General features: G+C 43.8%; 2 protein-coding genes across 5 annotated transcripts in view; one reads left to right on the plus strand and one right to left on the minus strand.

Annotated features, from left to right (window-relative positions):
- SSR1 (signal sequence receptor subunit 1) overlaps positions 1-2819 on the plus strand; it is a 24305-nt gene extending 21486 nt beyond the window's left edge. The window contains exon 9 of the mRNA XM_071736493.1: positions 1919-2819. Within this exon, the coding sequence (XP_071592594.1) occupies positions 1919-1943 (25 nt within the window). The 3' untranslated portion in view covers positions 1944-2819. The remainder of the gene's footprint in view (positions 1-1918) is intronic.
- The window catches only part of RREB1 (ras responsive element binding protein 1), a 124510-nt gene continuing 107573 nt past the window's right edge, over positions 2685-19621 (minus strand). For 3 of the 4 annotated variants that reach the window (XM_071736488.1, XM_071736489.1, XM_071736491.1), the window contains 2 exons: positions 9651-10397; positions 2685-6585 (listed from right to left, as the gene is read on the minus strand). In XM_071736488.1, the coding sequence (XP_071592589.1) occupies positions 6065-6585; positions 9651-10397 (1268 nt within the window). In that variant the 3' untranslated portion in view covers positions 2685-6064. The remainder of the gene's footprint in view (positions 6586-9650; positions 10398-19621) is intronic. The other variant, XM_071736492.1, reaches the window with a different exon arrangement.

The following is a 19621-nucleotide window of genomic DNA, read 5'->3' on the forward strand; positions in this document are numbered from 1 at the left end:
CCCCCTCAGTAGAGCTGTTGCCTCAGGAGTTCCAGGTGTGCCGAACCTCCTGCCATTTTAGGGATACTCCCTCTCCCTCTTGTCAAGGAACAAGGAAGGAAAAGCATTTTATGCAGCTCCTAAGCTGGAGAGCTTAAGTGACCCAGGTCACCAGAAGATACTGGTGGGTTGTACATGTTTTACTCACTTTCCTTTCTGATGTTGGCTGCTCAGGTATCCAAGTCCTGGGAAATGCCAGTCGTGGCCCATTTTTCCACAGCCCAGCAGTCAGAGGTGTCCTGGTTAAACGATACAATCAATGTATTTCTCCATCTCTTTCTTTTCCTGTGTTATCAAAGTGGATGATACAAGATGGTGCCTCTTAGGTTGACATAACAGAAGTGCCTTTAACTCCATGCTGGCATCTTCTGTCTCCCTTTTGTTGGTGGACCCACTGATAGGATTTCCAAAAGTAGCGTTGTCAATTCCTATCTCCCAGTCGCTGCAGAAGTGTCTGAAGAAAAATCTGTGTGTGATTCCCCAAACCACAGGCTTGTAAACAAAGGAAGGTATCAAAGTAAACTTTTGCCCTTTGCCTTCCTTGCTAATGAAATTGTAACTAATGTAATCTTTTTTGAGAAAGACTTTTTTTTAATACAGAAAGAGCAAAACACTGTTAAGAGTATCAACAGCAAATAACTTCTCATTGTATTCAGTTTCTGAAGATCCAAGTGTAGGTATATGGCTCTCCCATCGCCCCTGATACGGGGTACTTTGTGACAGCTGAAGAATGGAAAACAAATACTGTTATTCCTTTCTCTTTACCACTTTGTGTTTCAGTATCAGTAAATATGCAAAAGATGCTGCAACCAGGTTCCATGTCCTATTTCAGGACAGCCATTTTTCACCCGAGCTTGCTGTCTCAAACCAGCCTTCCTGCCCATCCCCATGGCCCACAGATCCATATTCCACACTTCCAAAAAGAGCCACCCCTCCTCGTGCCCCTCCCACATGGTGGCAGGGGACTTCTGAACCTTAATGCTCTGGGGTGAGTGTATGGGCTCCGTATCTGAGGGACTTTTGAGAGACAGAGATCCACATGAAATCAACCCACATCAAGAATTCATCTGCAGCTTTACTTTTGAAATGAGGAGGGAAAAAAAACCCAAAACAGCTTTAGGGAATGAGGCAAGGAAGCAGTAAATTGGAGGAGATAAATGGAGACATCACCAACCTCCCCAGCCCTCCATCACCCTGGTGTTTCAGGCCAGCTCTGGCTATTGCTGCAGCAGGAGTTGGTGTGGGGAGGAGATGGGAGGAGAGAGGGAAACTCCCACAGGGAACGAAGTTCTGCTGGCCCACAGGATATTACCCTGAGGAAGCCAAGAAGAGCTGGGAAATTCCCAGCTCAGGAACAGTCACAGTTGAAGTCAGACAGAAGGAGAAAAGGGCTGGGCCCACAAACTGCACCTTTCCAGGGCCAAGTTCTTTCTAAGTCATCAGTTTCAAAAATAACCAGTCACTATCACTTCCTGGCCACATGAACTCATCCCATATTATTTTACACCTCATGACAGGTCACCACACCCTTTGGAGATGAGTTTTCCTCCCCCTCTTACAAAAGGAGGGGTGACTTCTCAGGCCAGTAGGTGGGAGATGGAAGAAAGAGCTTTTCTGCAAGTTTCCTCCTTCAGAATTCCTGTTTCCACCCCTTCAGCCCACCAGAGGTAGCTCACAGAGCCTGGATTCACCAGGTACCCTTGGCTAAGGGCACAGCCAGCTGTCCCTGTTTGCTGGCAAGGGACCAGGGTCACACCAGCGTGTGCTGTGGGGAGTTTTAACCTGCCAGGATGGTACAGGAGGCTAGAGGGAGGAGAGCAGCAGCAGTTTTCCCCTTGGGTATTTCTCTGATTCTGTATCTGGTTCACTTCTCCACCAGAAAGCACCATCCCACCAGGACTTAAGAAGAGGTGGATGCTTCAGCTTCGCTGCAATTCCCTGGCCTCCAGAACTGGATACGCAACTCAGACGATTCTTTGGCTCACTGTCCCATGAAATGTGTTTTATTTATAGGAAAGCATGTAAAATGCAGCTAAGGTAGCTCCAACAAACTAAAACAAAGGTTTTCTTTTCTTTTTCTTTTTCTTTGACACATGCACGTGGCTTTCAAATACAACCTGAAGATTTCACAGCCATACACATTTATGTAAATTAAAACTACGGTGGCAGAAACCTACTTTGTTTATACAGAAAATGACTGATACCCTGGTTAAGCACCACAACGTGCTAGGAGGAGGCTCACTTACATGATCACAGGGCTACAGTTAACAACAACAACAAAAAAAAGGACGGAGAACCACGACCCGACACCTGGGCAGGAAAATCAGCACCCAGGTACCTTCCTGCTGCCTTCGGTCGCTTCGCTAAGGAACTGAATTTTGAACCATTTTGAAGGGGTTTGACTACCAAAGAAAGGCAGTCATTGGTGTGGCTGTAGTCAAGTGTTTTGCCTACCAGAAAACGGTGGCCAAAATGAACGTGAATTTTCAAAGTGCTACAAGTCATCTCCAATTCAAACTCAGTCCAACTGAAGGAAGAGAAACAGCGATGCTATTTACAGAGATCAGCTCCAGCTTGCACGTCATCCTCTAGCAGAGAAGTCTGGAAAGCAAGTTGTAACAAACCCACAAGAAAAGCCACGTCCATTTTGTAACCTATAATTTTTAAATATAACATTTTATTGCTTAGATGGTTTGATACAGAACAACTTTTACTTTTTATTTCGAATTTGGAAGTACTGTACAACTGAATAAAAAGAGGAATAAAAGTACCAAAACAAATGTGTGATTCTCTGTTCATGTGGCATAAACCAGTCTTGTACACAATTCGTAGCAGCAGTTTTAAGTTCCCTTTAGAAAAATATGAATTCTACACATTTATTACTGTTTCCTGCATGGGATGAAATCACTAGGATTAAACTTCCTTCGTGGAGAGAGAGAAGAGAAAGGAGACACACAGAGAGGAGAGAGAAGATGATGAATCATTCTGAAAATGGAATCAGACTGTCACATAGCCCCCAAGAGTTATTTCACAACAGCCTCAAACAAGGGTCTCTCTTTTTTTTTTTTTTCTTTTTCCTTTGTTTATTTTTTTTTTTTGCGCTTTCACAGTCAAGTGCTTAATGTAGTGATTGAATTATCTCAACGTTAAGTCCATTGCAACTCAGGCAAAAGAATTTCAGAAGATCCTTTTTTTTTGTTTGTTTTTGTTTTTTGTTTTTTGTAAAAGCCCTGAGAGAGGAAAAAAAAATAAAAAGATTCAAACAAAAATCGTATAGAGACAAATTAGCTGAACATGCAAACTAAAGCCTAAGATTCACCCATAGTTTAAACACATTATAAATTTCACAGTTTAATATTGGGGGAGGAGGGGAAACAAGAACACCCAACAACAGCAACAGTTCTCAGTCAAACTCAACTAATAAAAATGTCAATAAAATGTGGCAAGATCTTATACTCTACTAAGATATAGATAAAGGCTAAATAAAGCTTTAAATCAATAGTGATTATTGCTAGCAGATGTCCCGGCAGGCTGCTGGGAATTAATTACTTGCTACATTGTTCTGCAGCATAAAGTTTAGTAATGGCTTCTCCCCCACAGTATTGCGCAGTTTAGTGTGGAGAGTTGCAAAAAGAAAAAAAAAAAAAAAAAAAAAAATCCAAAAAGAAAAAAACCAAAACCAAACCAAAATAACAACAGGAAAAAAAAAATACAGAACCAAAACGACAAAATCCAAAAAATACCCAAAATAATAATAATTATTATTATAATTATAATAGTAATAACAATTTAAGGGATGCGTGAACTGGTTTTAATTAAGTAGAATGCACCTGGGTAGAGTGTCAAATGAATCATTGGTTGTGACTGATTTATCTATATCTGGCGTTAGCTTCATTTCTGAACTGGTTCAAACATCCCTATTAAAAAAAAAAAAAAACAACAAAACCAAAACAACAACGAAAAATAGAAATCACATATACCTCAACCATTTTTTCTTATTCTATTTGCAAGAATATTACTCAAGAACGTTTCTCTTCCTTTGAATTCTGGACAGTGAGATTTCAGTCTCCAGAAATTTTCAGAGAATTTTTAATATAGATATAGATATATATAGATATATATATTATATAATATAGGCTGGGTCCAAGGCCCACTTCCTCCATGTCTGGTGATAGCAGGAAAAGCGATTTTGCAGGGGGGATGGAGGGAGGGAGAGGGGTGGAGGGGGAAGGGGGTGTCACAGTGCGGGGCTGGGCTGGGGGGCTGCAGTGGTGGAATAGCACAGTGAGGCTCCGGCAATGCTATTATGGCTCTGTCTGTCCCAGAGGTTATGACTGAAGGACAATTAACAACAAACAATAATGACAACAACAACAAGGACAACAAAAACGCTGGGCACTCCTAAAAATGCGCAGCTACAGTAGGATACATTTCACTTAACCCCTTCAACATTGGTGGCCGGAGCGTCACCTGTTGCCGGCAACAGGAGCCACACGGAGAAATTCCATCCGCCAGCATTAAAGGGGTTAAATTACTGATATGAAATTTAGACACACACCTCAAGTCTTCAAGCATCAACCCCAAAATCTCAGGAAGAAATTTTATTTAATTTTTTTTTTAATTTATTTTATTTATTTTTAACATGTCTTATATCTGTAGTTTTATTACCAGTAGTATTTTCTTGCTCTAGAACACGACAGTAGCAAGATGACGGTAAGGCTCGCGTTTCTCTCTTGCTTGCTTTCAGCTGGAAGACGGGGATAACTTTGCTCTTTGAGTAAAACAACGCCGTCACCGAGGTGACTGCAACAAGGTGAAGCTCACACTCTCGGTGCCTTCCTCACGCACCCGGAGGGGCCTGGGGCGGCCCCGGTCTCGCACGCCGCTCCCCCCGACACGAACCCAACGCGCCCACGCGCGCGCTCGCACGCGGGCACTGGCGGGGACCCCATTATGAGTGAGGTGTTCCCCTGCACGGGTGTGATGATGCCTGGCTGGCCTCCATGTGACTCTCTCTGGTCAGAGGAAGGGTTTCGTTTAGAATACAGTAGAAGAGCTGCAACATAAGAAGAGGAGCTGGTGAAAGCCTTAAGTCAAAAACATTTTTGAGAGGGGGATCCAAGCTGCGTTATACATCTGCGTGGGCAAATATTGCCCATTGGTTTCTGCTGACTGCAGAGACAGGCAAACTGATGGATTTATAAAATAATAATAATAATAATAACAATAAAATAATAATAATAATAACATACTGAAGCAAATCAAACATATATAACAGCGGGTGCATAATTTCCATAGGTTACGTTGCTATGTAACTCTTCTCTGTATACAGGCTCAGTCCCCGATGGCCAGAAAAAACCCCTAGGATTCAGAAGACCATTTCTAGCGCTGAAAAGTGGAAACAAGCGTGAGGTTGAAATTCATTGTTTCCTGCTTTTGGCTCGAACCACTTTGAACACCTTCAACTGCCACGTTGTTCGGGCCCGGAGCAGGCTTAATGCTCCACCGTGTGGCAAGCACGAGAACATCTACCGAGAAAAAAACTATGTATCAGCATCTCATCTGCTATGACTTCCTCTGACTATTTCATATGAAATTCACATAAGATTTCTTCCAGTTATTGGCTGTGGTATCCAAGGGCCTCCCACCCCACTGCCCCCATTTCCAGCTCAGAGAACAAACACAGCGACTATCACAGATATACAAGAACAAGCTCACGCACACCGATACAAAAGGTAACATTAATGCTTAAATGAAAAAGGTCCTCTCCAAATAATTCATTAAAATATTAAAAAAATCATTTTTGAAAAAAAACCTATGATACCAAAAGATCTAATAAAGTAGTAAGGCACTCAAATCAGTATATATACTGTAGTCTCTTGCATTATTATACTGAAAGGCTTATGGCACTGCATCCAGTCTGCCATACTCTCCCCACAGCTCTACGTTGCTCTTCAAAACACAAAGACTCTGGGAACCTTGCTCTGCTGGTTGTGTGCTGGGACGGGTCCAACCTCCTAGCAAGTCATTCAACCCCCAGCAGCTGAGGCGCACTGTCTGCAGAGGCAAGGATGTGATTCATGGGAGACTTTTTGTTGTGCATCTCCAGCAAGTCTTGAATGAAACCTGAGGGCCTCTCGTGCTCGGAGCTACCCCGAGGCTCCTGGTCTTTCGCCATCTGTTTCTGTGCACTCTTGGTGGGCTCTGTGAGGCAGGTGCCGCCTCCTCGCACGCTTGGCCTCTCCTCTCTGCAGGGGGAGTCCTTGGCTGGGCCAGCCAGGGACTCTTTTTGGCTTCCTGTGAGGGATGTGTGGCTACCAATGCCCCCTGCAGAGTCGCACTCATTTTCTGAGATGGGGTTGGTGCCACTGTGGCTTGACTCATTTTCGCTATCTTCTTCACACCTCGACTGGGTCTCCTCTTTGTCACTCTCCTTCCCGTGGTTCCGGGCATTTTTGCCTTTCTGGTGTATGCGCTGGTGACGAACCAGGCTGTGTTTCAGAGTGAAGGTCCGTTCACAGGTTTGACACTTGTATGGTCTCTCACCTGCAAGAGAGTAAAAACACAAAGTCAGCTCTAAGGTCACAAATGCACCTCCCTCTTGTTTCAAGCAGCGCAGGGACACCCTGCACTTCAGAAATTCAGTATCTGTATCAAACGTGGATGCTGCATTTATGCAGATTTTTTGCTTCTGTACCAGCAAACTAGCAGATGGCACACAAGTAGAAATACAGATAAATCCCTTGGGGCACAAATGAAAAAACAAAGTGAAGTGTTTTGAGATTTTGACAAGTTTGGTATGGCCCTGCACTAAGGAAGGAGGAGGACCATAAGCTCCAGGTGCTCGGTACTATCCCATATAATTTAGTTCACAATTTTTCTAGAAGTTTACTGTTGTTCTCTGGAGCTCAAAAGTCTCTGTGAAACCAGGACACGATGAGGACTCCTTGATACAGGTCAGCCCGTGATACACATGAAGAGAAAGGACTTGAGCTAGAAGGATGAGAACACTGCCCAAGTAACTGTGGTCAACAGCACTTAAGGATCTGAACCAAACAGTGTAGGAGAAAACATCTCCCTTTCTCTTAGATGCTGACAGATAGGCAAGCACAAAATGCACTAGTTCACCACAAAGTCAAAGATAAGCTGTCAGGAATCACCCTTCCCACAACAGCCCTTCCTCTTTCTGTGAAGCAGAAAACAGTATGACCAAATTTCAAAAGGTACATGCAGAGCAGCTAAAGTTGTCAGTCATTTATGGGACATGGGAGATGTCCACTAGAGGTGATCAAAATTTACTGACTGAGTGAAAAATGACTGCCTTGGGATGTTATTTACAAAGCTGCTGGTGTTCCTCAGCCCCCTGGTGCTTTAGAACAGGAGTAACATGTGAAAAACCCTGAAAAACCTCTTCACACCCATTCCAGAAATGCTGCTTGGAGGACAAAATTCTTCCTCTTGTTTTGCAATCTTAAGCAACAGAACAGCCGCAGGCATCCTTTGCTGTAACCCACATGTAGTCTGCTCCAATCTCTGCACTGCTTTTTGCATCTGAAATGCTTGAATACTTTCTTAAGCATGAGCTCATCAGAAACCAAAGAACCACAGCCCCACGGACAAAATTCCTCCAAAGTCTCAACCAAGCACAGTGCCCTCAGGTGCTGCCTGCCCTGAAGAGACAAATGTCCCACCCTGACCATTTCATTCTCTGTTTCTACTTGTACCTAATAAGATTTTTCAGTGCTGCAATTCCATCACGACATGATCTTGTGCCAACGAGCACGCAGAATAAGACACTTGTGACTAATTTCTCACTTGTAATAAGGCTTGGGAACATTAAAGAAAAGCAATGACAAACTTGAGGTGGCTGGCTGAAATGTGCAAGTAGGTCATGCTGGCCCTGGAAAGCATGACACTTCTTAGAAATGTTTCTCCCTGGTGTCCTACTTGGGCATCTGCTATTAAAGAAGGGAACAGCTCCCTGTAAGCATTTTTCATGGACAGCCTTTGCCCACATGGCACTTGGCTGTTGTTGATCCGGTGCCATAGCTCACCCTGTGCTTGGGAAGACAGCACCAGAGCACCCTGTAACTATTTGCTGGGGAGCTGTCTGCACTGGGAGAACAAAGTATCTCCAGCCCGATGGCCATTCAGCAGGCAGGCAGAGGTTTCTTGCACACTTTAGCATGTCCCAAACATTCCTCTTCTGAGTAAAGAAATGCCAAAACTGCAGGAATCTCTGGAAAATCCCACACCATAAAGCCAAAATATAAACAAAGTTTCAACCTGATCCTCTTTTGACAATATAGCTAAGCAAGTGGGAAGTAGAGGGGGAGGAGAGGCAACCCACAGTATTGAGGCAAAATCCTCAGTTGAAAAAAGTCTGTCCCAGCTTCCTATTCAACACCTATTCTTTATTAAAATATCTTTCAACGTCAAACAAGAAAGAGAAACAAGTGGGACAAAAACCATATCAACAAGGCCCACACAGCTCAGGATGCAATGAAAACAACTAAAACATATGTAATGGGAATTTCCACAGACACACATCATCTGGAGTTAAAGAGCTATACTTCCATTATTATTATCTTCCCAAAGCTTCTGTCAAAGCAGGCACCAGAATGGGACCTAAACCCTGGTTCACTTGTGGCTCAGTGCCAGAAGGGGTCACTTTTGCATTCAGGAGGTCAGTATTTATGATTCTGAAGGGTAAAAAGTTTGGTTAAGCCACTTGTCTTCATTGTAATTTGTTAAACATCACCACCAATAACAGCACAAAGATTTTGTTAAACACAAAGATCTTGTCTTCAAGCAGACAGCACCTTCAAAAGATACAAAATGTCGAACTATACTTGTCTTCCCACCTCAGGGCAGCTCACTGACAGGTAATAAGGAAGCATCAGTAAAGATAAATGACTAATTCACCTTAGAGCTGGGTCATGGCTTCACCTCTTTTGCATGGTACTGTTCCAAACTGTGTATCACACAAAGTGATCCCCAATATTTTAACTGCTGAACCAAGTTACTGGACAAGAGCTTTACTTCTGTCAGTATTCCACCAACTTCCCTGCCCAAGCCTGTATGAAGAGCAGGGTGGCTGCTGTATCTTTGTCTTTCACTCGAGCAGCAGGTGACACAGATCACCAGCACATTACCCTTACCAGACTTAGATAATCAGAGTAAACCAGATTCTCTCTCTGAACTTTTACTCAGAAACCAAGTCGTATCCTATACTGCCAGGTTTCTCCACTGCTCATCAAAGTACCAGGAAGAGCCATAACGACACGATCAGGAGGCAGTCAGATGCTGGAGAGAACAACTGCCCAGGGATCTTCATACTTGCCCTTAACTCTAAACTCTCTGCAAGCAAGCACGGGGAAAACCAGTATGGGAACAGAAGATAAGGCAGTGCTGACGATTCCTGCTCCCTCAATAACCTTTGTATGCAGCATCAGGGAGTGAGGCAGAGAAGACACCTTGCAGATACCTGTAGGACTAAAACAGTGTCTCCAACCTCAAGTGCTAGCAGCAATCGTGAACCTACACAGCAGATGCCTCAGTCTGGTGGCAGACCTGCTTGCAATCTGCTCTGCCCTTAAATCTCCTCTTACCTGTATGAGACCGCATATGTCGCGTCAGATCTTGCAGAGACCAGAAACGCTTGTTGCACACAGTACAGACTTTCTTTCTTTTATCTGCTTTTGCAGTACTCTTAGCCCCATCAGTCTTTGGTTTTTTGTCATCACTGCTCTTCTCAGTGGACTTTCTCTCTGTGCCTTCCCCCTCAGAGATGCTTTCGCTCTCTTCATTCTCCTTTTCTGTTGCCTCACAGTCCACAGGAGACTCCACTACCTTCAAGTCCATCGGAGACTCTTCCTGCTCAAGACCAGAGTCCTGCATCGAGGGAGCTCCTGCATCATCCTGAATGCTTTTGCTTTCATCCTCACTGCTCCTTTCATCCTTTCTGTCCTCACGAGTGTGGGCCTTTTTGTGACGGCTAAGAGTGCCAGCAAACTTGAAGGTTTTGCCACAAATGTCACAGGCATGTTTCCTTTCAGTCTGAGAACTGCTGCCTGCACTCTGGTCACTCTCTGTCAGCTTGAAGTCCATTAATTTGCTGGCAAAATTGAGGTCAAGACTTTTGTTACTTACAGAATCTTCCTCAGGGCCCTCTTCATATCCATCTGCTTTTTCTCCAGCATCCTCTTCTGCCAGAGGGGAATCAGCCTTAGGCTCCTCCTTGGGGCCACACTCACTCTCTGGTAGCTCTGTAATTTCCTCTGGCTGTTCCTTCTCGCAGGAGGTCAGGTCTAAGACTTCGTTTCCTGTAGCTAGTGTTTCCACATCAGACTGGCTGTCTGCAAGCAAACAGAGAGAAACATTCAGTGGGGTGCTCTCTGTTAATTCACAGCTACCCAGGCTCTTCCCAGATCCAAGAGCATCGCTTCTGATCAAGCATCCCAACATCTGTTTCTCTCACCTGTGACCCAGGCCAATAACTTACATCTGATAAGACATCAAAACTGCACTTGAACTCAATTAACAAGATGATTAAAGATCTGTAACAAAATGCTTTCTTTTCCAAAATACACTCACCTTCTTGGCAGTTTCTCAAAGTGACTTTTTAACGTAATCACTTTTACCAGAGAACACAAAATGCTGAGGCACCAAAAAAGTGTTGAAATCACTAGTAGTACAAATACACTGTACCAGAGACACGTGGCTGTATTTCATGTATGAAATTTGGATATAAACGGAAATAACATACAACCACATATTAAACTAACTTACAAACTATAAAAATTGGGAAATGTTTTTTAAAGGGTATGTAAAGGCCTCATGCAACCAACAGGTACAACTATATGCTAAAGGTTAGCGCTGTCAGTAACACAGAGGTCAGCTGGATATACATCATCTAAGCAAAAGGTAACCCCACGTGTAGGTCTTTGGACACAAACTCTTAGTTGCACCGATACCACCTTGAACCGAAACATAAAAACCAAGATGTAGTAACAGGCAGCATCCTTTGTTGTCTCACAGTTCCCCCAACAAAAAGGCAAAACCCACCTAAGACACCCACCTTAATGACCCCCTCTGCTTCCTTATCTGTTTACAGCATTAACATTGCTGAAGACATAAGATGTCAAAAAAAAAAAAAAAAAAAAAAAAGCAAAAAAAAAAAAGCAGATCGTGTTTAGGAGAACAAAGGGCTGGAGCTGTGCTGCTTCCAAGCTCTATGCAAATACTATACATGCAAATAGGAAATAAGCTGGATGGGATCTAGAGGCTAAAGCTCCATCCTTAGTGCCACTTTCCAGCAGCTGTTCCAGGAAACAAAGTTAGCATGTTGTACTTGCTGAAAGTTGAAACTTTTCCCCTTCACCCTTATGTTGTTGACAGCATGCAGCCAAGGGAGCACACAACTTAACAAGCATTTCTGCATTCATCTGCAAGCCTGATAGCTGCTGAGTAACTACAAGGATTTAGAAGCTCTGGCAGAGCAGTACATGTGCTTGTCTCATTGCCTAGTTTTCCTACTGCAGGTTTTTTTTCATAAGCAAGGAGTAATGACAGAAGATAAGATATTCCTCAGTATTTCAAATGCATAACTTGCACTGACCCCATCTCCTTGCACAATTATAATAAATGACCATTAAACAAATGTCGAAGCTAAACAGCATTTGCCTTAATCGTGAGCAATCACTTATTAGAGCATAATCCTCTATATGCTTTTTCGGGGGGGTGGTAAAAGGGGGAGAATCAACCTTTCAAAAAATAATCTCACCTTTTAATCAAAACACATCTGTCCGTAGAGACACAAAAGCTTTCCACAAAGTTCACTGCTCATCTAAATGCCCATTAAAACATGCAACTAACTGAGCCACAATCTGCGTATCACAATAGAGAATTTGAGGATGTGGGCATCTGAAAACAAAGATTACCTACATATGCTCTATGCATCTGCATTTGAATTCTGTATTTTGAATCACTGCTTATCTCTAAGCTATATTAAGGCCAAAAAAATAGAACTATTGTAAACAAAAAAAGAGGTAGTTTCTAAAAATAAAGCTGAAATGCTCATGCTTACTAAGTAAGGGGAGGCAAAGCTCTGCAACCCAGAGAAATAGGAGCCAGGTACATATGAGAAGCAGGGCCCTCACACGGTGGTCCTGGATGCAAGACAGGTAGTTGAGATTTGGAGGTGCCAATGCAGGCTTTATCTACACAGGGGACAGGTTTTAGAAGAAATCATGGCTATGGGTTCCTGCCTGCTGCCTTTTTTCCACACACTGCATCTGGGGGCAGGAGGAGCACATCTGGCTCTCACTGGCAGTGCCTCACCTTGGACTTAAGAGTGGGGATGGAAGGAAGGATTAATGGTAACCAGTGTGACTTCCCACAGCTGCTGAAAGCATCCTTGTCCTTCCCTGCCCACCCACTCCCACCCCAGACCTTGCACAGCCTGAACACTCACACAGCTACACAATGACCAGGGACTTTTTCACCAGACCATGTTTTTTTGTTGGATAAGTCTTTGCTGACCAATCAGAAGACAGCAGATGCAGAATTAGTTGGTTTTTCAACATAATATATCAGGACCAAAGTGAATGAGGGGAGTATATACCACTCAAGTAAGAGAAACCAAACTCAAAACATTTTAAAACACTTGAATACAAAACCCACAATATTTATATTCAATGTGTTGTATACCATACATAAATTCCCACTTTTCCTCTAACTTTTTTCTTGTTCTGCTTTCAGTATTTCCAATTTATTTTTTTTTTAAATTTCTTTGTCATGGTATACTCATCCTTCAATGAATCATACACAAAAGAGCTCTATCTCCTTTTTTCCTCTCCTCTATGCTCTGGGACTCTTCCCAGCTGTTATGCTGTTCCTGTGTGGCTGGCCCATAATTACATTTTCCTGGGCACAAAATACACAGGGATACTGCCTTACTAACACAGGGTTAGGTCAACATCAAGAAGAACAAATGTGAAGTTTAAACAAGGTGCCTTCATGAGGGGCAGAGACCACTTCAGACCCCATGAGCATGGATGCACACAGACTTCCTCCTCCAGTGCTGGCCCACCACTTCTGAGTGAACATGAACACATTCAAAACTCATGCAGGGACACAGCCAGGAACGTGGTGACATGCGTACGTGCTTGACTGAGCACTCCTCCTCCTCCTCACCTGCACAAACCAGACCCGTCATTCTTTTTGTCAGGGAGGAGTTTCACAGGCCCCTTATGAAATTTCATGCATATTGTAAAGTGGCAGCTCCCGACTAGTCGAGCTGCCCTGTGGTTACCCCCAACCTGTGGGGTTGGTTTCATAGCTGGTGAAAAAGCAAGCTGCTTTGCACTAACTCTGGCTGTTTGGGGAGGGGCGAGAATCAGCCTGGCTCTGCTGCAGATGAACTGGAAGAACAGCAGGAGCTGTGAAGGCCTGTGGGAAACATGAAGGTTGTGATGACAGCCGTGGTAGGTCCAGCATGGGGTTTCTCCTGCAGTTGAAGGCTGCAAGGGCAGTTTTCCACTGGTAGCCACTCTGTTCCAGCAGAGGTTAGGTTTGGCCTGTACTGCTAGCTTCTCCCTCTTATGTGCCTAACTTTCTGTGCTCCAAAGTCTCTGTGACAGAGAAAGCCAGAAAACCTTGCTGGCCATACAACTCCAGCAGGCTTGTATTTCACACATGGGAGAGGATTTTGACTGAGCATTCAGATCTGAGCAAGCATCTGTCCAGCAAGGCCAAGCTCTTCTCAAACGGGTAATTCCCGTTTCCGTCATTTTGCTGATTTATGGTGCAGAGGAGCCACTGGCATCCAGGCAGTGAGGAGGGTGAGGTGTTTGGGAAAGGCCTGCTGTTTCTTTCACCTCTTTCCTATCCTTCACTTGCTAAGGTTGTAAAACGCTTTCTGGTCCTTTTGCTATCCCCCAGATATTTCTTGGCAGTGGAGAGGACAACAGCAGAGAGGTCTACTTGACAAAGGCTCCCACCCACTGCTACTTCTCATCAGCTGTGGGAGCAGAAGACATTACCTTTCCATGGACAACCTGAGTTTGTGGCATTTCCCTGAAGCAGGGACAAGAAGGTGACACTATTTGATGATGTCAGTTCTGACACCAGAGACAAAGACCATAGGCAAGTTAAAGGAGAGAGAGGAGGTGAGCAGGCAGGTAAGGGCATACAGAGGAAGTCAACATGAAGCAACCATTGGCACCTCAGCTGCTGCCTTGTCAGCTCCTGGGAAAAAACAAACTTCTCAGGAGTTATATTCATAAGCAAAACCTCAAGGACTTCATCTGAGAATCCAAAAACTTTTCCGCTTGCATGAAAGAAACCACTACATAGTTGTAGCCAAAATAATTTTTCCTTCTAACTGTGGAAAGAAAAGACTGTTTTCCTGAAGTCTATTTACAATTCAAGTTGCAGTTTTCAGTCAGCCCAGTCATGAGAGTCAGCTTAATCTTTTATAGGTGGCAAGAAAGAAAGAGTAAACTGCTTTCCTGCATACAGAAACCAATTTATCAAGAGACACCAAATGTGGAAAGTTTCACATAAAAAAGCAGATACAGATAAAGATGCGGAGGTTGCAGGTTTGATTCTGTTTTCCTATGATCTTTTTTTTTCCTGGAACTAAGGTAGCACAAAGCAGAGCTTGAGATGTGAGGGAGTTTTTAGATAAAATAAGATGTTGAAAGGGAAAGTATTTTGTGACTTTAAAGCAAGTGTTTGTTGCCAAACATTCCTGACAATCTGAGAGAAGTGTTGGAAAAGCCATCACATAAATAATGCTTAAAACTGGATGATATATAGCACTGGAAATGGATATTGTACAAGCAGCTGGCATTATCAGTCAGATGAGCCTACATTTTGTTATTTTCCCTACATTAACTGAAATAACCCCAGCTAATCTCATCTTTTACAATAGATGCAGCCACCAGTAGGTGGTAGCAGTCTAGTAAATTTGGGATTTTTTTGGACCCACTCCCACAATGCTGCTGCTACTTCCACGCACCTGCAGGTTCAACTTGTAAAAACTTTGTCCATTTTTGTTGTAAATACTCTAAACACTAAAACTTGGCCACCTTCATTACATCACATGCACACACACAAGTTAAATTAGCCCACAATTAGGGGAGCTTCATCATATCTACATGCCTTTTGAAATGAAAGCACTTGAAATGAAAAAAAAAAGACTATTTACAGTAAATGGAACCAAATATATCTGAGGGAAAAAAACAATTCTGGAAAAAAACCCCATTCTTGTGTTTGACACAAGGTATGATCCCACAGTACCTTCAAGAGAGCTGCTGAATTCACAGACACAAAGATAAGTGTTCAGGACTGTATCTGCACCTACCATGTGGACACCAGTATTGAAGGGAAGGTGGAGAAGGGAAGGCCCCATACCTTCATCTTATGGTAAATCCCACCATTTAGCAGAAAAGCAGTTTGATGTAGAGCCAGCAGTATAATCAGCAAGTTATACACCATCTCAGTATCTTCCAAACAAATGCTCTAACACTCAGGTCAACCCCAGCAGAAAGCACCTCTTGAGCTGCAGCTCTCAAGCAGCTGTTAAACTTCGCTTAACACTGAAAATGCAGCTTTCAAGCCCTTTGTCCTCCAGGAAATACCCACAAATGTAGTTCAGAGGTACAAACAGCTAGAGCAGTTTGGAAAAACAAAAAGTCCCCCACTATACCCAGGGCTCACATGATTTCTGGAGGGATCACAGAGCGGCAGATATCTAGAGCAAAGATGAATTCTGCTAAACACTAATCTGAACACTCACTGTTCAGTATACTTACTTTGTCAATATTTGCCTGGTTAGCAAAGAGCAGTTGCATTTGACCCTCTCACATTAGGAGCAAGCCTCTTTAAGAAAGGAATCTGTCCTTAGCAAAGTCTTTTTCTGTATTATGTAAGAGATAATCCCTTACCCCATTCCCATCCCACATCTCTCCTCCATCAACTGTATTTTGTTGCAATAAGGGAGCATTTAGAAAGCCTTAAGGAGACAAAGGCAGGGCTGCTTTAATGTGATGAAAGTGGGCAACTCAGTAAGTTGCTCCACAATTTTGTTGTACAGCTTTCTGCCAGTACAAGTCTCCCCTGGTCTGCCTGCTGCAAGCCAGCTAAGATGCTCTCAGTTTACTCCAGGTACATTAGTCAGACCATTCCCATCCTCTCCATGCAGCAAGGACATGGACAAGCTCCTTAATTTACACAGGCACCTTATCTCCGAATCCCATTAAAAACCATGATCTTGCTTTTTGTTTTTATTTAAAACAAGACCAAAAGAAACCCTCTATAAACTTGGTCCCAGTGACACTCTATTCAACTACACTTCCTGTCTGACACCTCATCTTAAAGCTTCACTTTATTTATGGCTGACCAAACACCATCCAAGCATCTTCATTCCCTTTACTTTGGGAGTACAGTGAAATCTGGATGACTACTCACTTCCAAGTACAGCTCTTGCATGGGCTCTGCATGGGAGACGCAAACATCCTGCCTGCCCACCCTTTAAAACCAGCAAAAAAACCCCCAAAATAAAACGACCCCTTTTTAAACTAAGCCACAGTTTCAAATTGTTAATTTACTTCCACTGCTTTTGAAGTCCGTTTTTCTTGGACAATTGAGGGAGACCACAAGTTCAAAGCTGTTGAATGATTCTGGGCCCTGATTAAACACCACTTGGCAAAGCTGTTCTATAAAGTACACACAGTAACTGTAGCAGTATAGGATCTGGGCTCCTTCCTTGATGTCTAAAGCTGCTATTTGAAGACACAAAGCATTTGACAGTAAAGCCAATTTCAACAGCATCTATCCCCAGCACTCCCAGGAGATGCTGCCAACTCCACACCTCAGCTGCATCAATTGCTCTTTTAGGGCCATACAGCCAGCCAGATCCGGGAACTGATCTCACAACTGCCGGTCCCTCCCCTTGCCCTTTTCATTTTTTTGGGGCAGCTGGGTCAACTGCAGCTGTGGGGATGAACAGTTGGGAGCAGGTCGAGCCAGTACAGCCAAGAAGTGCTTTGTGTTATCCAACCATGGCCCAAGGCTCTGTCTGCTGGGGGCAGGTCGAACCACTCTGACCAGCCCAGTGGCTGCTAAGAACAACATTTACGTTCCACCGAGTCCTACCCATCCTACGTGCCGTGCCACTGCTCATCTGAGCAGCTTTAGAAATGTTTGCCTTCTCACCACACTGACCAGCTGAGCTGGGTTAGGATCCCTCTGACTGCAAAGAAAGTTTTCAATAGACTCAGGGAGGACATTTTAGTTTCATCCTGCCGTGAAGATTCAACAGAGGTGAGCACTTTCAGAGCCCTTTCTGCAAACTTGTGTTCTGCAAGAGGATCATGTTATAACATGAGTCTTCCTCTCTCATGCTGTAGCCATCTGCTGTCAGCATTGGCAGGATAAGCCCACGTGACACCCCAGATACCATGCTACAGCCCTGTGAAGTTACAGGCTGTTAACATGGTAACAAGGCAACTTAGTCTCCTCATGATAGGCAAGATAAAAATCACGTTGTAACATGTCCCCATCATTACAGATTTTAATGCCAGACAAGTACTGATCCCTGTGTTAGTACATCTGAATCACTGCAAGGCAACCTGTTGTATTAGAAGAAAGGATGAGAGAGGCTGGGAAGACAGCAGACTTTCCCAAACAAACCAGAGCCTGGAAATGTAGGAAGAAAATCCTGTGCATGCTTCTGTGCAATCTGATCAACAGCTGCCCTAAGGTAGAGAGTGACAACTCATCCCTAACTTTAACTATCCTGATGTACAGAGCCAAATTCTTGCTGCTTTTAGGTTTGCTACTTCAACAACTCTCCCATGAAACCAACTCAAAGTGACAGAAAGCAACCCTGGAGGTGTGAGCACTTTACAGCAATGGCTCCCTTGTGCAAACATTTTTCAGGCAAGGGACACGTAGCACCATCTGCTGAGCTTCCTTCTTACATTCATCCCATTTGGTCATCAGAAAAAAAGCTGAGAGACTGTGCTCACCCTTGGTTTTGTGTCATCCTTTCTGACTAAATGCCACCTGTCTGCCTACAATAAAGCTTTGCATGATCTGACAACCGGTCTCTTTTGCTGCTAAACTCTCAAAACAGAAGGGGCAATACAATGGCACAAGAGCTTCAATGCAGATGAATAGAAGGTAAAACAACTCTGGAAAAATAATCTGAAACAAGCCTGTGTGATGCTGAATGTGGTACTGGAAGATGCATTTCATCAAGACATCTTGGAGCCATCACCAAGAGCTCTCCAGAATCACTGGCTTGGCCTGCAGCAGAAGCCAAACTAAAGCTAAGAAACAGTATCACTGTCTGTACTGTAGAAGTACAGAAGCTGTACTTCTCTTAGTATGGAGAGCAAGAACAAGGGTGTCCCTTTGCTGCTGTGCAAAACTTTGGTGTGCCCTTGTTTCAGGTGGTACGTGCACTTCTGGTCTCCAGACCACAGGACACAGCAAACCTCATCCAAGTGATGAGGCAGCTGCCCTGTGAGGAGACACCAGAAAGGCTCAAGCTTCTCATTTGGAAGGAGAGAAGAAGGTGTTATGATTCAGAGTCACACATCGTGAAGGCAGTTGAGAGGATGCACACAGAACTGCCATTCACCAAATCCTGCAATCCAGGAACAAAGGGAGGTTCTCTGAAGCTAGCAGGGGAAAAGCTGAAAACAAATTAAAAACTAGTTCCTTACTAATCATCCTTAGGTGATGAATTTCTAGAGCTTGACGCCAGATTTAGTTGGATTCAGACAGAAACAGCAGATTCAGAAAGCAACTGGAGAGACCTACAGACATCAGGTGCAAAACCAGGTGATAATGGGAGCAGGCAGGGATGTGCCCTCTAACACACAACCCTAGCACGGCAGTCATGGATGCTGATAGAGGATCTAGAGGAACAGAATGCAGGATGTGGCTGAGCCCAAATGCCCACCCTGCATAGCACATCCTACTGCTACTATCAGAGACCCAAGCAGTGAGCTGCATGCACGAGTCTAACATGGCAGGGCACTCTTCATGTCACTTCACTTGTCTGCAGCATTCAGTCTGACCAAATGCAACTAGGGCGTGCTAGTCTGAACAGCTGGGAAAAACTGTGTGTCACTGAGAGATCCAGCATCTTCTTCCCTAGAGTGGGGGATAAGCACATTTCTCCTTCAGATAGCAGCTGGCAAATCCAGGTTTGTGCAAACTCTGTTAGATTTGGTAGGAAAAAAACAACAAAGCATTTTTGACAGAGGAAGGGCTTCTGGTCTGACACAAGAAAAAAAAAAAGTCCATCTGTCATTCTGATGTGTAGTAAGAGACTTCCTTGTTTTTTTCCCTTTTCCTCCTTTACTGCTTAGTGACCGATTACAACATCCTGCCTGCAAGGTCCTCAGCAGAAGGCTCTCTCCTGAGATGTCCATCACCTGTGTGACTTTGACACAATTTCCATCAAAGCAACGGGGCATCTTTCCATTGATTCCATATGGAATAAAGACCCATATGCTGAATAAGCAATCAGTTCCTTCTCCACAGGAGAAAGGTTTCCATT

The sequence above is a fragment of the Heliangelus exortis genome, chromosome 2 (genome assembly GCF_036169615.1).
Source record: "Heliangelus exortis chromosome 2, bHelExo1.hap1, whole genome shotgun sequence".
Lineage (NCBI taxonomy): Eukaryota > Metazoa > Chordata > Aves > Apodiformes > Trochilidae > Heliangelus > Heliangelus exortis.